The 19,012-nt window shown below is 38.1% G+C and overlaps 2 protein-coding genes across 4 annotated transcripts in view; both read left to right on the forward strand.

Moving 5' to 3' along the window:
• Positions 1–8,051, forward strand: part of FAM71D (family with sequence similarity 71 member D) — a 28,819-nt gene extending 20,768 nt beyond the window's left edge. The window contains exon 8 of the mRNA XM_030320230.1: positions 7,938–8,051. Coding sequence (XP_030176090.1) covers positions 7,938–8,051 — 114 coding nt within the window. The remainder of the gene's footprint in view (positions 1–7,937) is intronic.
• A 922-nt stretch (positions 8,052–8,973) lies between these two features.
• The window catches only part of MPP5 (membrane palmitoylated protein 5), a 94,626-nt gene continuing 84,587 nt past the window's right edge, over positions 8,974–19,012 (forward strand). The window contains exon 1 of one of the 3 annotated variants that reach the window (XM_030319359.2): positions 8,974–9,182. The gene's annotated coding sequence lies outside the window, so the exon portion shown is untranslated. The remainder of the gene's footprint in view (positions 9,183–19,012) is intronic. The other 2 variants (XM_030319358.1, XM_030319360.1) reach the window with 2 other exon arrangements.

Below are 19,012 nucleotides of genomic sequence, written 5' to 3' on the forward strand. Positions count from 1 at the left end.
GGGATTAGGGGAGCTTCAGGTGAGGCACTAGAAGAATATTACTTGCTACTGCTTTTACAAGTGATTCCATCATTCTCATCCTTATTCTTTCTCTTTGTTCCCTCCTCAAACTCTTTTCCAACCTTGGCAGGAACCACATGGCCATATCTCATCTGGACTCTGATGTTGGAATTGAGGTGCCCACCCTTCTTTCCACTCTTCTGTGTCACTCTGCCACCACAGTCAGCTTAGCATTTGGGCACTTATTAATAGGAACTCACCCAGATGCACACCATGGGCCAGACGTAATGCACCAGAGGAAAACAGTGTAGCCAAAAGATAAAAGCCCATGCACAATACCCCCTGGCCTCTCTGCACACTCCTTCGTCTAGGCCTGTTCTTTCATCATTTCTTTCCTCCCATAAGTGTGCTCTTAATATTGTTCTGTGGTGGCGGTGGACAGTAAAGGAGGCACTCAGGGTGATGTGTGTTGGTACCTAGGGAGGGTCCCAACCCCTGTCATTTCTCAATATATTACAGCACTTAGAAAGAGAAATTCATTTAAAGATAACTCAATATTCTACAATGATCCCATCTTTTGATGATATTTTCTATAATGATGAAATTTCAAACCCCAGGGTCTTATGAAGAGAGATCTGCAAATGCAAAGAAGGGCAAAAATAGTAATATACATACCATATTTAACTCTTGGCTTCTAAAATTTAAAAAGTGGCTCCAAGATATTTAAATTGTGAACTGCTGATATATAAGAAAAAGTAGATGATTAAAAAAATTTTTTTTAATTTTTTTTTTTTTTTTTTTTTTTTTTGAGAGAGAGAGAGAGAGAGACAAAGCATGAGCAGGGAGGGGCAGAAAGAGAAGGAGACACAGAATCTGAAGCAGGCTCCAGGCTCTGAGCTGTCAGCACAGAGTCCACATGGGGCTCAAACTCATGAGCTGTGAGATCATGACTTGAGCTGAAGTCAGATGCTTAACCGACTGATCCACCCAGGCGCCCCAGATGATTTTTTTTGATGGTGAAAAATTTTGGGTACTAATCAAGACTTCATATTATCACAACTGAAAAAGTAGGAAAGTTACTTGGCCCCTTATTTATAGTGAGCATATATTATGTGTATGTAAATATATATATATGACTTATTTTAGGACTCAGACTAGGACAGATCAAGGACTTGCAAATAATTCAGTGACACATCTATAAATTTTAAAGACTAAAGCCCATAATCTTAATCTTGGCATCTTGATTTATTAGATTCTTATATGAGTAGAAACAACCTTTAAAAACAAAAAATTTAAGAAATTATAAGAGGTTCCTTTAACATCACTTCAACCTCTAGATTTAAAAAATGAGATCTTATCTGTCCAAAGGATCTTTACTGTTAGATTAAGAAGAGAAGCTATATTAAAAATGCAATTTTACTTATTTCAATCACTTATTTTACTTATATTTAGTTTTTTAATGTTTTACACTTAACAGTAATAACTTTAAAAATATTTTGTGTTTTAGACCTTTGAATTGAACTGACTTTTCCATCTTTTTGGCAGATAAATACAAACTACTAAACTAAAAAATAAGAACAACTCAAGAAATAATAACCAACAGAAGAGAAAAACAAGGCAGTGTCTTCCATGTGGCAGAAATAAAGGCTACTACTAATCAATCATTAAGTATTTAAATCCATGCCAATCTAATTTCTTACATCTTGATTATTATAATTGGGGATATCAGTTTTCAAGGAAAAGTAGAGAAACATACAGAACTATTAAGGTTTTCAAATTATAAACTCAATTTTTATCTATAGGGCTTCTTTGCTTTGGAGTTATTGGTTAAATTTGTTATTCTCTTTGGTTTTACTTTTCTCACTTGGACATTAGCCCAACTCTGTGTTGTTTCTAACATTAAGCACTATGAGGTCCTTGAAGGGGGACCATGGTCTTTAAGTCTTTGTGTTCTAAGTGTTGAGCACATGGTCTGAGAGACAGTATTTGCTGAATCAATGAATGCCACTTCCAAACAGGTTTTTTAAAACTCCTATACTTAAAAAAAAGAAAAAAGTTTATTTATTTTGAGAGAGAGAGAGAGTGCACACGCACAAATACACAACAGGGGAGGGGCACAGGAGAGGGCAAAAGAATCCCAAGCAGGCTCCATGCTATCAGCACAGGGCCCAATGTGGGGCTCAGTCCCATGAACCATGAGATCATGACCTGAGCTGAAATCAAGAGCTGGACGCTTAACCAGCTGAGTCATCCAGGCACCCCTAAAACTCCTATGCTTTTAAATATAGAAAAAGAATTACATACAGTTCCTATCCGAAGAATAGTTTGGATTTTTAAAAGCCACCACTTACTCCTTTTCAAAAAGCTGCCAGTCATTCTACAATGTGCTTTGCATGCTTTCTCAATCTTCACAATCTAAAGGGGTATTATTACTTTTCTCTTTTACAGATAGGTGGTGAAAGTGGAGCTTACCCAAGTTACTTGTTCAAAATCATGTAGCTGGGGAAAAAAGATATATACATAGAAATCTCTCTCTCTCTTTCTCTCTCTCTCTCAAATTTCACACAAATTGTACTGGTATTTCTACTGTGTCCTGAGTCGCAACAAGGAATATGTCTCACCTCCATTTTCTCCTTCTTGTCCCACAGACAAATCTCTAGAACTATATAGTCCAGTATGGTAGCAACTGGGTCTATGTGGCCACTGAGCACTTGAAATGTGGCTAGTGCAACTGAGAAACTTAATTTTAAATTTCTTTTAATTGTAATTAAATTTAAATTTAAAAGCTGAAGCAGCATAGAATATTTTTTCATTAAACATAAATTTATTGTTTTGGTACGGCTACATTTTTTCACTTTAACTGTTGAAAATTTAGCACCTGAATTGAGATATATTTTCAGTATATGATATACATCAGATTTTGAAGACTTAGTACAAAAAAAATAAGAAAATATCTCAATAATTATATTCATTATGTCTTTAAATTACAGTATTTTGGATATATCAGGTTAAAACTTATAAATTAATTTCATGTTTCCTTTTACTTTCTTCATTAGCTACTAAATAATATCTCACAAAATTACATATGTGCTAACATTACATTTCTATTGGACAGGAAAATCCTCTTTCCATTCCCCTCGGCTCACAATCCCAGGGAATTACTCCTCCTCTTATCTTTGCTCCAGAGGTAAAAGGCATTTCTTTCCCATTTCCACAATCAAGAATGAAATAGAAGGGGTGCCTGGGTGGCTCAGTCAGTTGAGCATCTGACTTCGACTCACGTCATGATCTGATCGCTTGTGGGTTGGAGCCCCGCGTAAAGCTCTGTGTTGACAGCTCAGAGCCTGGATCCTGCTTCAGATTCTGCGTCTCTGTCTCACTCTATGAGTTCATGACCTGAGCTGAAATCAAGAGTCAGATGCTCAATCAACTGAGTCACCCAGGTGCCCCTAAATGTTTTCATTTAAATGAACCACTTTCCTTGTACCATTTGCAATTAACCACGCCCCCCCCAACTCCTACCCCAGCCTACTCTCACCCCTTACAACCACTGAATGGATTTTACCTTCTAAAGATTTGGATTTTTTGATGAGGAAAAAAGTTTGTAAATCCCAGATATCTGTTTCCACTGAGTTTTTGCAAATTCCTAGTTAGAATTACCTCCTTTATCTGATCTGTAATTTCCATCAGAAACTGTTCCTCCGACTGACTTCCTTGACCCTGTCTCATGGCAGGGGTATGTCTGCTTTGAACTGACACATCCATTAAAGAATCACACATATAATAAGACCTTATAATCACTTAGATGTTAGAAAAAAGATATCTAAGCTTGTCAGAGACTTCTGTCAGTTCAGGAATAAAAGTGAAGTGCAACTAATTTTGACTTTTGAAGGAGCTTTCTGCCTTCTAATTCTCAGCTGTATTAATTAAATGAGGGATTATTGGGGCGTCCGACTTCGGCTCAGGTCATGATCTCACAGTCCGTGAGTTTGAGTCCCACGTCGGGCTCTGTGCTGACAGCTCAGAGCCTGGAGCCTGTTTCAGATTCGGTGTCTCCCTCTCTCTCTGCCCCTCCCCTGTTCATGCTCTGTCTTTCTCTGTCTCAAAAATAAATAAACGTTTAAAAAATAAATAAATAAATGAGGGATTATTATAGTAGTTAAAATCAACCATGAAGCATAGGAGGAGGTGGTAAAGAGCAAATAGTTTTCTTTTCCTTTTTCTTTTTGCATTTGCCATACCCTCTCCCTTCTTCACCACACAGAGGACCACTTAGGAACAAAAACAATCATCTTTAGACAGAAGTTATTCCTAAAAAAGTTCTGACATGTTAAATTTGTAATGCTCATTAGAAATTCTAACGGCAATGTTGAGCCAACAGTTGAATACATGATTCTGGAGTTTGCAGCAGAAGTTCAGACTAGAGATCAATTTAAAATGGACAGTGTAGGGTCACCTGGTTGGCTCAGTCAGTTAAGTGTCTGACTTTGGCTCAGGTCATGATCTCAAAGTTTCTGAGTTTGAGCCCTGCATCAGGCACCGTGGAGCCTGCTTGGGATTCTCTCTCTCTCCATCTCTCTCTCCACCCCTCCCTCTCTTTCTCTCTCAACATAAATAAACTTAAAAAAAATATTGACAGTGTATAGATGGAATTTAAAGCCATGATATCAGATGAAATCATGTAGGGAGTGAACGATGAAGAATATGATAAGAATAAGGACAAATGATTAATGTATTCAGTGTAGAACACTGTTATAAGCACTTTACATATATATTCAGTCTTTACAACCACTGTAGTAGGTAGCTACTTTCATGATCCTTAATTTATAAATGAGGAAACTGAATCTCGGAGAAATTACTTTCTTTTGATCAAACGGTCAGCAAGTGGTAGAGCTGGGATTGAAAGCCAGGCAGAGAGGAAGTAAACACTGAATGTTAGAATCTTGGGACACTCCAATTTTAAGCATTCAGGGAGATAAAGAACCAGCAAAGGAGATGAGGAGGAGGTTCCAGTGGGTAGGAAGAGAAGCTCTTTTCAAGAGCCCAGAGGATAAAATGGAGAAAATGCTCAGTGGCATCCAATGCTGCTGGCAAGTCAAAGTAAGATGAGAACCAAACATTAACATTTGCATTTAACAAAGTGGCTCTAATTAATGACTTTGACAAAGGTTATTTTGAAGCAGTGGTGGAGTTAAAGCTCAGAGTCAGTCCAAGAGAGGATAAAAGAGGCATTTAAGTTCAACTCTGGAGTTCAGCACAGATAACATCCCATTCCCAGTCATAGATATTCACATATAGATATGAATTAAAGCAGCAGCAAAGATTTGTTGTACAGACAAAATAGAGATTTGATTGGGAGCTTAGTGAGGAAAAGATATGGGAAATTTTTATAGCTATTTTCAAGGAGAACAAACTTGATTTCCTTTCTCTTGGCATTAAGCCTTGATCTTCATTTAAAAAATTTCCAAGGGGTTGGCTCAGTTGGTTAAGTGTCTCACTCTTGATTTCCGCTCAGGTCAAGATCTCGTGGTTCGTGGGTTTGAGCCTCATATGGGGCTCTGTGCTGACGGTGCAGAGCCTGTTTGGGATTTCTCTATCCCTCTCTCTCTCTCAAAATAAATAAATTAAAAAAATTTTTTTCAAAGTTCCGAATTTGTCTACCTCCTCTCTTCAAAATAAAATTTTTCCAGGACCATGTTTTATGTGTCTACTCATCCCCAGCCTGGCACAGAACCATCCAAGTAAGGTACAAATGAAAGTGTGATAAATGACTCACATCCTAAATACTGAATATCTTACCCTGAAGTTATGGTTGATACTTGTTGTTCCCATAATAAGCCCATACTTTTCTTTGCGTACTTCACCTATTTAAATTGATAAACGTTTTTTACTAATCTTTTTAAAGTCATGTACAAGACCTTGGTTTTTCTATTATTGAAGGTATTTTCATAATAGTTTATTCTCTATTCCTTTCTTTGTCACCCATCATTACATAGTATAAGACTTTACCTTTGAGTCCACAGAACACCTTATTTTCATTTGCCATACTTTCCTAATGTATTTTATCTATATGGGATTGTCTTGTCCCTTTCCCAAGCTGCCTGTTAATTCCTCCCGGATGAGAACTGTCACGTTTTAATTCCTTACAGTACAGCAAGTATCAGTATATATTTTTTGAATTAATGTGTGAATAGTAAAGCTATTTGAGTTGAATGATACTGACCTGTATTAAATAATACTGCCGCTAACCTTAGACAGTGGGACCTCTCATTCCGCATGGCAACAACTGCATAATGCTTTTAGCTTAGAGACATAATTTTTTTAGCTAGATGAAAGGTGAAGAAACACATCAAAATAATAACTAAACACAATGAAATTCAAAAACTTCAGGGCTTGTTGGTTTGCTTTCTTTAACTTTTTAAATGTTTATTTATTTTTGAGAGAGAACAGAGAGTGTGCACGCAAATGCACGGGGTGGTAGGGAGGGGCAGAGAGAGGGAGATACAGAATCCAAAGCAGGCTCCAGGCTCCAAGCTGTCAGCACAGAACCTGACATGGGGCTCCAATCCACAGACCATGAGATCATGACCTGAGCTGAAGTCAGATGCTTAACCAACTGAGCCACCCAGGCACCCCTGTTGGTTTGCTTTTTTTGGCTATTTTATACTTTTTAAATATATGTAGTTAATAATGAACTCACCTACTAATTGCTTATTTCATAACATACATGAATCAGTGAGTATTCTTTTAGTTTACATTATTTCTGATCTCTGGTTCATACAATTATAGAGATTAGGCTGCTAACTCAGTTATGGAAACAGCTTTCACTAGTGCCTAGAGGTAAGAAAACCAGAGGGATATTGATTTATATCCTTTAGTTAAGGATTTCCCATATAATGGTGAATGGTAGAATCTTGAAAACTGAGATTTCAGATCTGTTGCAAATGTCTGAAATGAAATATTAACATATTTCCTCAAGACTTTAATGAAATAAAATAGTATAACATTATATTATATAAACATATAATAGAGGCTGTTGGCAGATGCCAAAATAAGGAAGGCAGAAGGGTATTTGCTGCCGTTACTTTCCACTGTACACTTGACTTTACAGTTTGCCTTTTACTACTTCACCCAAAATACTTAGTTACAAATTTGCCAGAGTGATTCAGTGGGTGAACTTCCCTATGACAAGAATGAATGACTCTTTTGAGGTTTTAAACCACAGATTACCCATTTCATTCTTTTTTAAGGATGAATACTATATTTTCTAACCCCCTAAGCCATCCATGTTACATTCCATATACAGAGGCTACCAGAATTTTAAATCTAAAACCAAACAAACAAAACCCAGAAACAAGAAACATATTACAGATGAGAAAATTTAGGCCCAGGAATCTTGTCATGTATCCCAGAAGTAGTTATCATCAAATCACAGAACTAGTAGTTATCATCAAAACTACAACTCAAATAGAATCACCTTACCTCCACTTTCTATACCTTTTCTTCTTCTTCTTCTTCTTCTTCTTCTTCTTCTTCTTCTTCTTCTTCACACAAGGATAGTAATTTGAATGATTTGGGGATTCTGGGAATGTAATATTTAGCAGAGAATACATTTTTTTTTTTTTTATCTGCCATTGGGTCCACCCTCTTTTAAAACGAAAATACCTTTAGGAAGTAAAAATAATATTTGGAAAGCACTTTAGAAAGGTATTTCCCCATATTTTGAGATCAGTAGCTGCTCTCTCACACAGATAGTGACCGCCATTCTATTAGGGTGGGGTCCTGTGACAGAGGAGTCCAAGCAGCTGGTGAAGCAAGGCTAGGTAGCTGGAGGGTTCATTTGGGCGGTGGTGTTTTGTAAACCTGCTTGGGGCCAGGCAATTGGAAGATATGGGTAAAGAGTGACTATCTTCCTAAGGGGCCATTTCTCTGAACAGGTAGATCAGTGGTTCTTAACTGCAGGCGATTTTGCCACCAGGGGACCTTTGGCAACGTCTAGAGACATTTTGCTGGTCACCAATGGGGGTAGTGGTACTACTGGCACCCAATAGGGAGAGACCAGGGATGCTGCTAAACACCCTACAATGCACCGAACAGCCCCCATGACAAATTAGCTGGTCCAAATTCAATAGCGCTAAGACTGGGAAACCCTGTGCCAGAGGAAGAACTCACTGAGGAGCTTAGAGGAAGCTTCTTGAATTATTATTTACTTTACGCATTTAAGAGAAAATAGGTCACATACACGCCTTTATTTCCTTTTTGGATGTGACTAACCGTTTGTAAGGAGTCCTGGAGACTTTTTGTGGATTTCCTTGCACTGCATACGGGGTGGCCCAGGTAACTAAGTGCATTCACTCGAGTTTTGTGAAACAGCTGTGGCCCTTCTTCCTTTCCGTTTTTCAGAACTCGGTCCTAGCTGCTAGCTTTTTGGAGTTTTCTGCCGTAACAGAGAATTCTGTGGGACGCTACACATATCCAGGTGTTTAAGTATGTCATGGTTCTTTAAACAAATGTTAGATTGTGTGACGTGCCTCACAGAACACTGGAGTTGCCTCAACGGGAATCAGATTTTCTTCAGGAGCTGACTGACGGGCAGTCAGGGAGACTAAGGTCAAGGGCTCTCCCGACTACAGCCCGCGTCGGACTAAGTCTCAGGGAAATCTCACGTCCCCACACGGCTCGGCCGGGCGGCTCAACCTCAAAGCGGTCGCCTCACGCGGACGAGCAAAAAGCAGCTCGCGTCTCACTTAGAGGCGCGCGAGTGCGCGCGACCCACGGCTCGGGGCTGCGGGGCGGACCAACGAGTGGGCCCTCCTTCCACGCCGGCGCGGGATTGGGCGAACCGCGCCAGCCTCCGGGCCTAGCAGCGGGCGGGGCGCGCCGAGGAGGGAACTGGGATAGGCGCGCCCGCTGCGCCAGCGTGCCGGGGGCGCGTGCGCGGTCTCGCGGCGGCCGCGGGGGCCGGTCTCGCGCGGTCTCGAGGCGGAGTTGCTGGCGGCGGTGGCGGCGGTGACGGCGGCGACTGGCGGTGGGGCGCAGGCGGGGTCTAAGGATTGTGAGGTGGGGAATCGGGAGTTTCTGGGTTCTTTATCCGGTATTTTAAGTGCCGCAGGGGAGCTGTCGTTTGTGCAGTGTGTGGGAGCGGCCGGGGCGGGAGGATCGCCGGCCGCCGTGGCGCAGAGGTAAGAGGACCAGCGGCGGCTCTGTGTAGAGATCTTAATCAACAGGTCCCCGGGAGCGCGTCGGGGGAGGGGCGGCGGGGCTTGTCCCCTCCCCCACCCGCCGCTCGCACTGCCCGGGCGGGACCGGCGGCTGCTCTGCTGGCGTCTCCAGGCGGCGGGAGCCGCGGGCTGGCGGCGCAGGGCGTGAGCCCAACCTTTGTCCCCCGGGGGGAACGCTGGCAGGCCCTGCCCGCTCCGTCTGCCTTGGCGTGGGACCACCCTGGCGGGGGCTCCTGCCTGCTTGGCCCGAGACGCCGGAGGCACAGCAGGGAGTACCCTCTTCTCTGCGCCCCCGGCCCCGAGTTCGCGACTCCTGGGACTCCCCCTAAAGCGGGAAGGGGAGATCGGCGGGGCGAACACTTTCCTTTAGAAGACGGAATGTAGTCAGCGTTCCTCTGCCTGACTCAGCTCCTGGTATTCGGCTGCTCTTTGCGTTCTTTAAACAAATAAACAGTTCTTACTTCCTTGTGTCCACTTTTAAAGAAAACCCTAATGTCGTTAATGGTTTCTGATAATTTACTTCAAGTTTGCAAGGTGAACTTTGAAGCCTGTAAATTGTTGTAACCTTCATTTAATGAAAGACGCTTTAAATAATCTTTGGTGCAAATTATGTAACTTCCTAATAATAATAACAACTCACCTTCTGTTTAGTTGATTGGCATACAGTAATGTGTACGGAATTTAGGTTTCGGTCGGAAGGTTTTTCTTGGCAGTGGCGCTAAAATTAAAATCTGATAGCTAGGTTTTTAGAAGTATGTAAGTGTGTGTTTTATCTCCTTGCTTGTTTAGAATTGTAAGAATTTAGATTTGGAAAGCCCATAGAACAGGACTTTTGAAATACTGATTTTCTTGACAAGGTAAAAGGTGTTAATATTTCTGATTTTTAAAAAAGTAATCTCATGCTTTAATAATAGTATCCTAATTATGCCTTTGGAATATACCAGAAGTTAATAACCTATTAAATTCTGCAGTAGGAGCAAATGACATGTGGTTATTGGTGTCTTTGATGTTTAAATATTGGTGGTAATGAAATTGTTAAGTAAGCTTTTTTTGAATTATGAACTACTGTGTGTGTGCGTGTGTGGTTTTTTTTTTTTTTTTCACTAGTTCCCTGTGGACATGGCATAATAAACTTTAAAAGGCTCTTTAAACTATTGTAGTAGGCTGAAGCTATTAAATTATAATGTAAGATCTTTATAGATGAACAGGCAAAAATACGAAAAGCAATTCATTATTTTATCTTTTTTAAAAAAATAATTTTTATCATGTATCTAAATGACTTTTGGTAGACAGACCTGAACTTGACAAGTAAAGATGGACTCATTAATAATATTAACTTGATTTAGAATATTAAAATGGGAGAATTTTACCTGAGGGTGACCCAAGTCAGTATGGTGGGTTTTGCAGTTTATATGCTCTTTCTAAATTATCTTGATTAAAAAGTTCATCACAAACCAGGAAATTCGGTCCATTTTATGTATCAATATACTAAGATGTTCTGTTTCTCTGATAGTTTCTGATTTCAGGGTGTCTGAGAAAAAATAGTTTCTCAACATAGATTCTTTATAATTCTTGATTATATATTTATTGAATCATAGAATTCTTGAGTTGGAAATAATCTTAGTGTTGAATAGCTTAACGTCTTCATTTTCTAGGAAAAGGAAAGTGAGGTTCATAGAGTTAAGGAGTCCATAGTTTGACTGCTTATTAGTGGCAAAGTTGAAACTAAATGCTGAATACTTGTCTCCAGATTCCAAGTACAGTGCTCTTTTCACTATATACTATTGTTAGATAAACAAACCAGTAAACTATTCTTCTCAAAATCATATATGTAGCTAGCCTGATTGAATCTTCCTGCATTTCTTTTCTTTTTTTAAATAACCACTGAATGCAATTACTTCACTGCTTTCAGTTTTTCAATTATTTTGTTTTCAGATTTTCAGTATTTTAAACAATGTTTAGTGAGTATCTTTGTGCATGTTTCCTCAAGCACATGTATGAGGGTTTCCCTAGAAAGTATACCTACCTGTAGGTGGAATTGCTGGGCCATAGGTTGATGCACATTTTCGGCTTTGCTAGCTGCTATCACATTATCCTCTAAAGTTGTAACAATTTGCATTACTGCCAACAGTATACAAGTCATCCTTGCCCGCACTTGGGATTGTTAGGTGGCATGGTCAGATAATTAATTTTATGCCAATCTGATAAATGATGTTTTGTTTTCTTTGTTTTAAAAAGATTTTAACTTTATTTTTAATTTACATGAAATGAAATTAATGCTTTTTCTTGGACAATTGTTTTGACAAATGCATAGAGCTGTGTGACTACCAAAATCGGGTACAGATCCAGCACCCAAAATTCCCTTAAGCTGCTCTTCTGTAATCAACCCTTCTTTCACCTGTAACCCTTGGCAATTAATGACCTGTTGTCTTCCCCTGGAGTATGTCTTTTCCAGACTATCATATAAACGGAATCAATTAGTATTTAGCCTTTTGAGTCTTGTTTCTTTCATTTAGCATAATATAGTTGGGTATTCATCCATGTTGTGAGGCTATCAGCAATTCCTTCTGTTTTACTGCTGAATGTAGTATTCCATTGTATGGATTTACCACAGTTAGCTTATTTGCCAGTTGAAGGATATTTGAGTTAGTTTTTTAAATTAAAAAGACTTTTTTAACCATGAAAAAGCTGCTATAAATCTCTAGGAACAGTTTTTGTGTGAACATAAGTCTTCCTTTCTGGGTCATATGGTAAGTGTGTGTTTAAACTTAAAAACCGGTGTGTGGTAGGCAGAATAATGGCCCACAAAGATAGCTTAATCCCTAGAACCTGTGAATAAATTAGGTTACGCGGTAAAGGCAAAATAAAGTTGCAGTGGAATTAAGGTTGCTAATCAGTTGACTTTAAAATAGGGAGGTTATCCTGGATTGTCTAGGTAGATCCGATGTATCATGAAAGTGCTTTTTAAAAGGGAGAGAGAAGCAGTATAGTAAGAAAAAAAAAAAAGATGTAAAACAGAAGCAGCACCAGAGGGATAGATGAAGAGTTCTTGGTTTTGAGGATGGAGAGAGGAGTCAGTCATAAACTAAAGGAATGTGGTCTTTAGAAGTTGGAAAAGGCTAGGAAATGGATTAACAGAACACAGCTTTGCCAGCATCTTGATTATAGCCCAGGGAGACCTATCTCAGATTTTTAACGAAAAGAACTGGAAAATAATAAATTTGTGTTGTTTTAAGCCACTAAATCTTTGGTAATTTGTTACACAGCATACTTTTCCAAAGAGCCTGAACCACTTTGTGTTCCTACCAGCAATGTGTGAAGAATGTTCCAGTTACTTTACATCCTCATCACTATGTATGGTCAGATTTTTTTACCTTTACATTCTGATAGGTTTGTAGCCTTATCTCATTGTGGTTTTTATTTGCATTTTCTTGTGACTAATATGTTGAACATCTTTTCATATGCTTATTTATCATCTGTATATCTTCTTCTGGTGAAGCAAAATCTTTTGCCCATTTTAAAATTGGATTTTCTTGGGCACATGGGTGGCTCAGTTGGTTGAGCATCTGATTTCAGCTCAGGTTGTGATCTCCCAGTTCGTGAGTTCCAGCCCCACATCGGGCTCACTGTTGTCAGCCCATCAGCGCAGAGCCGGCTTCAGATCCTCTGTTCCCCTCTGGCCCTATCCTGATTGCGCTGTCCCCGAATTGGACTTTCTTAATGATGAGTTTTGAGTTTTTCATGGTCCTTTGTCAAACAGGTGATTTGCAGTGATTTTTCTGCCAGTTTGTGGCTTGCCTTTTCCATTCTCATAACCGTGCTTTTTGAAAACAGGTTTTACATTTTGATGAAGTGCAAAGTATCAGTATTTGTGTGTGTATGTGTATCCCTTGGCATTGTATATAAGCACTCTGTCTAACCCAACGTCACAAAGGTTTTTCCTGTTTACAAGTTTTATAGTTTTATGTATATTAAATTTAGATCTGTTTTCCTTTTTGAGTTAATTTTTACATAAAGAGAATTTAGGGTTGAGTTTCATTTATTTGTCCAGTTGTTCCATGACCATTTGTTGAAAAGACTATATCCTTTCTCCATTGAATTGCCTTTGTCTCTTAGTCAAAAAACATTCGACTGCATTTTTATGGGCCTATTTCTAGACTCTTGTGTTTCATTGATCTGTTTGTCTATCCTTTACCAATATCACAATGTCTTGATTACTATAGTTTTAAAACAAATCTTGAAATCAGGTAATGTGAGTTCTCTCATATTTATTCATTTTTAAAAATTGTTTTAGTTATTTTAGTTCTTTTGCCTTTCCATATAAATATTAGGATCCTCTTGTTAATATCCACACAAAAAAATATGCTAGGATTTTGATTGGGATTGTGTTTTATAGATAAACAAGGATGATTGACATCTTAACAAAATTGAGTTTTTCCAGTAAGAACATAGTATTTTTCTCCATTTACCTAGGTCTTCCTTTCATATATGTTTTGTAGTTTTCAACATATAAATCCTGTAAGTACTTGATTACATCTATACTTAAGTATTTCAATTTTTTGGTCCTATTATAAATGATTTTTTAAAAAAGCATGGGTTCTAATTGATCATTGCTAGTATATAGAAATATAATAGATTTTTTTTGTATTGACTTTGTACCCTCAGTTTTTACCAGACTCATTCATTAGTTCTAGGGGTGTTTGTTTGTTTTTTGGTGGATTTCCTGGGGTTTTCTAAGTAGACAGTCATGTCATCTGTGAATAAAGAACTGTTTCTTTCTAATCTGATGCCTTTTCTTTTTTTGATTTATTGCACTTACTGCACATCTCACATTCTAATGAGATGTTTGAATAGGAGTGATGAAAGGAAACATCTTTGCTTTGTTTACAGTCTTAAAGGGAGATCATTCAGTCTTTCACCTTTAAATATGATGTTAGCTGTAGATAATTTCATAGATTCTCTAAATCAAGTTAAGGAAATTCTCTCTGAGGTTGCCTGGGGTTTTTTCATGAGTAGATGTTGAATTTTGTCAAATGCCTTTTCTGTATCTGTTGAGGTAATCATGTGGGTATCTTTTCTGAAATCTGTTAATATGGTGACTTACACTAAGCAATTTTCAAATGCTGAACTAGCCTTGCATATTTCTAGGAAGGCTCTGGAGTTGTTTCAAATAAAAGTAATTTTGGGTTATTTTTCTTTGACTTGTATACATTAGCATTTATTCTTAACAATGAAGAAGGAAACTGAATATAAGATTTTGTGAGAGGGGTGCCTGGGTGGCTCAGTCAGTTGAGTGTCGGACTCAGGTCATGATCTCAGGGTCTGTGAGTTCAAGCCCCATGTCGGGCTCTGTGCTGACAGCTCAGAGCCTGGAGCCTGCTTCAGATTCTGTGTCTCCCTCTCTCTCTGCCCCTCCCCTGCTCATGCTCTGTCTCTCTCTCTCTCTCTCTGTCAAAAATAAATAAACATTAAAAAAATTTTTTTTTTTAATTTTGTGAGTGAAGTGTTTTTGTTTTTGTTTTTGTTTTACTGTATATTTATTTTTGGGAGAGCAAGACAGAGACAGTGCGAGCAGGGAAGGGGCAGAGAGAGAGGGAGACACAGAATCTGAAGCAGGCTCCGGGCTCTGGAGCTCTAACCCATGAACCATGAGATCATAACCTCTAACCCATGAACCATGAGATCATGACCTGAGCTGAAGTTGGACACTTCAGGTGCCCTGCGAGTAAAGTGTTTATAAAGGCAGAGGAGTCAAGATATTCCTTAATAGTTATGTACATTTTACATGTTGGTAGGACTTAAGTTTTCCTGGTCTACACTGGAGTTTGTACACTGTAGTTTACCACTGCAGGACTCTTGTCTAAAATTACTAAATGAAGGAAGAAAATATTATTTGTATCATTGTAATCAAATACTTCTCATGCTAATTTAGGAAAGCTGTTTAAATTTATTTGAATGCTGAAGTAAATTTGGAATGAAGATGAAATTATTTAATTAGAAGATTTTTACTTGGAATAAAAGCAATGGGAATTTTAATTTTTTTTTTTTAATGTTTGTTTATTTTTGAGAGACAGAGCATGTGAGCAGGGGAAGGACAGAGAGAGGGAGACACAGAATCTGAAGTAGGCTCCAGTCTCTGAGCTGTCAGCACAGCCTGACGCGGGCTCAAACTCATGATCCGTTAGATCATGACCTAAGCTGAAGTCAGATGCTCAACCGACTGAGCCACCCAGGCACCCCAAAAGCAATGGGAATTTTAAAAAACAACAAAAACCCAGCCTCTTTCCTCACATCAGAAAATCAACCACAGACCTTTGAGAAATCACATAAATGTTTGTCTTAGTGTAGAATGAATTTAGCGATGTATTAAATAAAAAATATGAAGTGAAATATAAGTTACCTGTAAGAAAAAGGCTCTTTTTTGCTGTACTGAAGATGTTCCTTCATGCAAATTTTGGGTATATGGTAAAAAGATGCATGTTCATTTTAACATTTGGAATTGGGAAGTTTTTCCTCCATCAGTTCAAACTAAACCTTCATTATGAAAATGAAGTTTCAGTAATTTCATAATCAAGCTGTTTAATTTCAACATTTTTATAAGTTTGGGCTTATATGATTTAATCATAAAATTCAAGCATTGTGGCCTCTGTCTCATATAATTTTAAAGTTTTCTTTTTAGTTTACTAGTTGTCCCAAGACCCTGAACATTGAAGTTTTGAGGCCTCTGAGGTTCTTGGCAATTTTGATCCTTTAAGACAAGGGTTGACAACTTTCTGTAAAGGGCTAAGATAGTAAATACTTAAGCTTTGGGGGCCATATCATTTCTATTGCAAGTACTCAACTCTGCTGTTGCAGTGTAAAGGCAGCCAAAGAAGTGAATGTTCCAGTAAAACTTTATAAAAACAGGGTTTGCCTGACTTGACCTGTGGTTTTAGTTTGCCTACTTTTGTTTTGGGCAAAAAGTCAGCAGGAGAAATGAAAATAATTGTAGTAATGTAGTGGTAAGAGCATTAGGATGGGCTTAGTTGGGAAATTAGTCCATGCTGTAATTCCCAGCCAGGCTCTCACTTTCCTCGTCTGTAACATGTAGCTGCCTCAGAAGATGATTAAAAAGATTAAAATAAGGTATTGAAGGCCCTGAGTAAAATATTCTGACAGGTGGTAGATACTTAATAAGTATTTGCCTCTCCTCCTCCAATTTTGTTGCTGTGTAATGCTTTGTGATCAACAGATATTAAATAATTAAGGAGATTCAGGTTTTTTACAGTTTGTAGTATATCTAAAGTTATTCCAAACATTAGAAATTATTAGAATAAGGATTAGAAATAATTGTGTTTATAGCTAAATTGCTTTGAATTATTATTTTTTTTTAATGTGTATTTTTGAGAGAGAGCACGAGTAGGGGAGGGGCAGGGAGAGAGGGAGAAAGAGGATCCGAAGCGGGCTCTGTGTTGACAGCAGAGAGCCTGACATGGGACTTGAAACACGAACTGTGAGATCATGACCTGAGCCAAGGTAGGATGCTCAAACTGACTGAACCACCCAGGTGGTCCGACATTAGATTGTTTTAAGAGAACTTATTAGTTGTTCAAAATTGGAAGCAGGATCATGGAATTAACTCAATAGTATGCAAGTGACTTTAAGGATTGAGTTTATAATGTTTAAGAATTACAAATTTATTTAAATATATCATAGTTTATTTAACCATATTACTTTATTGTTGGTGGACCTATGAGTTGTTTCTAGTTTTTGGTTGCTATGAATATTATGAGTGTTCTGTACATTCATCATGGTGTATATAAGTACATGTGTTTCTCTAGGGCTGTGCTCTCCAGTATCCAGTATGGCAGTCACTAGCCGCATGTGACTATTTAAATGTAAATTAACTGAAATTAAAAATTCAGTTCCTCTGTTGCAGGAGCAACATTTCAAGTGCTCAGTAGCCATATATGGCCAGGGCTATGTTATTATTTGCACAGTGTAGATGTAGAATTTTTCCATTATTATAGAAAGTTCTATTGGCCAATAATGTTCCCAAGTATATAATTAGGAATGAAATTATTGGATGATAAGGTATAGATGTTGTCAGTTTATTAGATAATGCCAAACTTTTTCAGTGTGATTCATTTTATTAATACATACTTCTAGCAGCAAACTATTGAGTTTCCTTAAATTGCCTTACTGAAATTGCATAAATTCCACCTTATTAATACTGGACATGTAAATTTAACTATTATTAATGTTTTGTGAATCCGATGGTTCTTTGGACCCTTCACCTGTAACACACACACTATTGGGCATAGAGTATTAGGGGATTCATGGAAATTAGGTCGTGAACCCCAAATTCAAACCTCTAACTCACGTGATTCATCATGTGATTCATCACGTGATTCTATTCACTATATAGATATCCTACAGATATTTTTCAAAAAAATTTTTTTTCCTTTCTAAGTTTATTTATTTATTGGGGGCAGACAGAGAATCCCAAACAGGCTCACTGTTGTAAGTGCAGAGCCTGACATGCGCTCAATTCTACAAACCTTGAGATCATGACCTGAGCCAAAATCAAGAGTCTGATGCTTAACTGACTGAGCCAGTCGCCCCTACAGATGTTTTTCAAAATAATGATTCACTTTAAAAGTAATCAACAGATACTTAAGAGTTTATGAAAGGAAATTTGATAATTCTTTGTAGGTATCTTGAAGGGACAGTGTTCCTTTTATACCTTACCATTTAGACATAATACCTTATCCTTTTACACTTAAACTTTATAGTAAAAGTAGTAATTCATTTGGCTAAATCACAGTACTTTTTGCTTTCCCCTAACTCTTACCTAGAACAGTATCTCTTGCCCCATCTCTTAATGTGTTATATAGTATGTATATCCTTTGTGTATATTTTAAGTATTAACAGCTACATTGTAAGGTTTTTATTCCCCCTTTTACAAATGAAGAAACAGAGGCTCAGAGAGATTAATTGTCTTATCCAAAGTCTTATTGTGAGTGATAGCAAGGATTTGAATTCAGTTTATTTGACTCCAGAGACCTTGGATTTTTCTACTTTGACTGTATTTTAGTCTGCCTTAAGACTTATTTTAACAGTGTCTTTTTGGTATGATGAAAATCTTTTTGAGGAATGCCATGTTTGATTTAGTGTTTGAATGTACTTGAATTAAAGTGAAGAACAGTGAAACTGTAAATTGTAAGCTCCTTAAGGATTAGGAGCTATTGTCTTTATCTTGATATCTCACTGCTTAATATGGCCCATAGTAGATGCATGTTACCAGTTTGCACTTTTATTATTTGTTTAAATTTTAGCCTTGCTTGTGAGTTTAATAAATATCAGAGACTGTTCTAACCTAGTCACCCCCTGGAACTTGATAGAATTTGAGATTCAAAACGCAATTCCGTATATCCTGTGTTGGCCATAAATGTATTTAATGGCGGTGTCTAACTTTCACATAGTCTTGATTAACTTTCTACAAAGATATAAACATAAACAGATAAATTTGCTAATGGCTTTTTCTTGCTTTTCCAAGGGCCGTTACTGTGTAAAGGCATTACAGTGTAGTTACAGTCCTTGCATAGATTAAGTACTCAGGATATAGAGTCAGAGTTATGCTGCGATACCTTCTTGTCCTGTGTGTGACTCTGGGTATGTTAACTTATCAAAGTCTGACTCCTTATTTGCAGAATGGAATTGTGTCAGTGCCCAATTCAGAGGGTGGTAGGGGAGGACAAACCTTTTTCTATCCTCTTAGGTTCACTGTGACAAAAGACAGATTAACAGGA

This window comes from Lynx canadensis, chromosome B3 (assembly GCF_007474595.2).
Source record: "Lynx canadensis isolate LIC74 chromosome B3, mLynCan4.pri.v2, whole genome shotgun sequence".
Lineage (NCBI taxonomy): Eukaryota > Metazoa > Chordata > Mammalia > Carnivora > Felidae > Lynx > Lynx canadensis.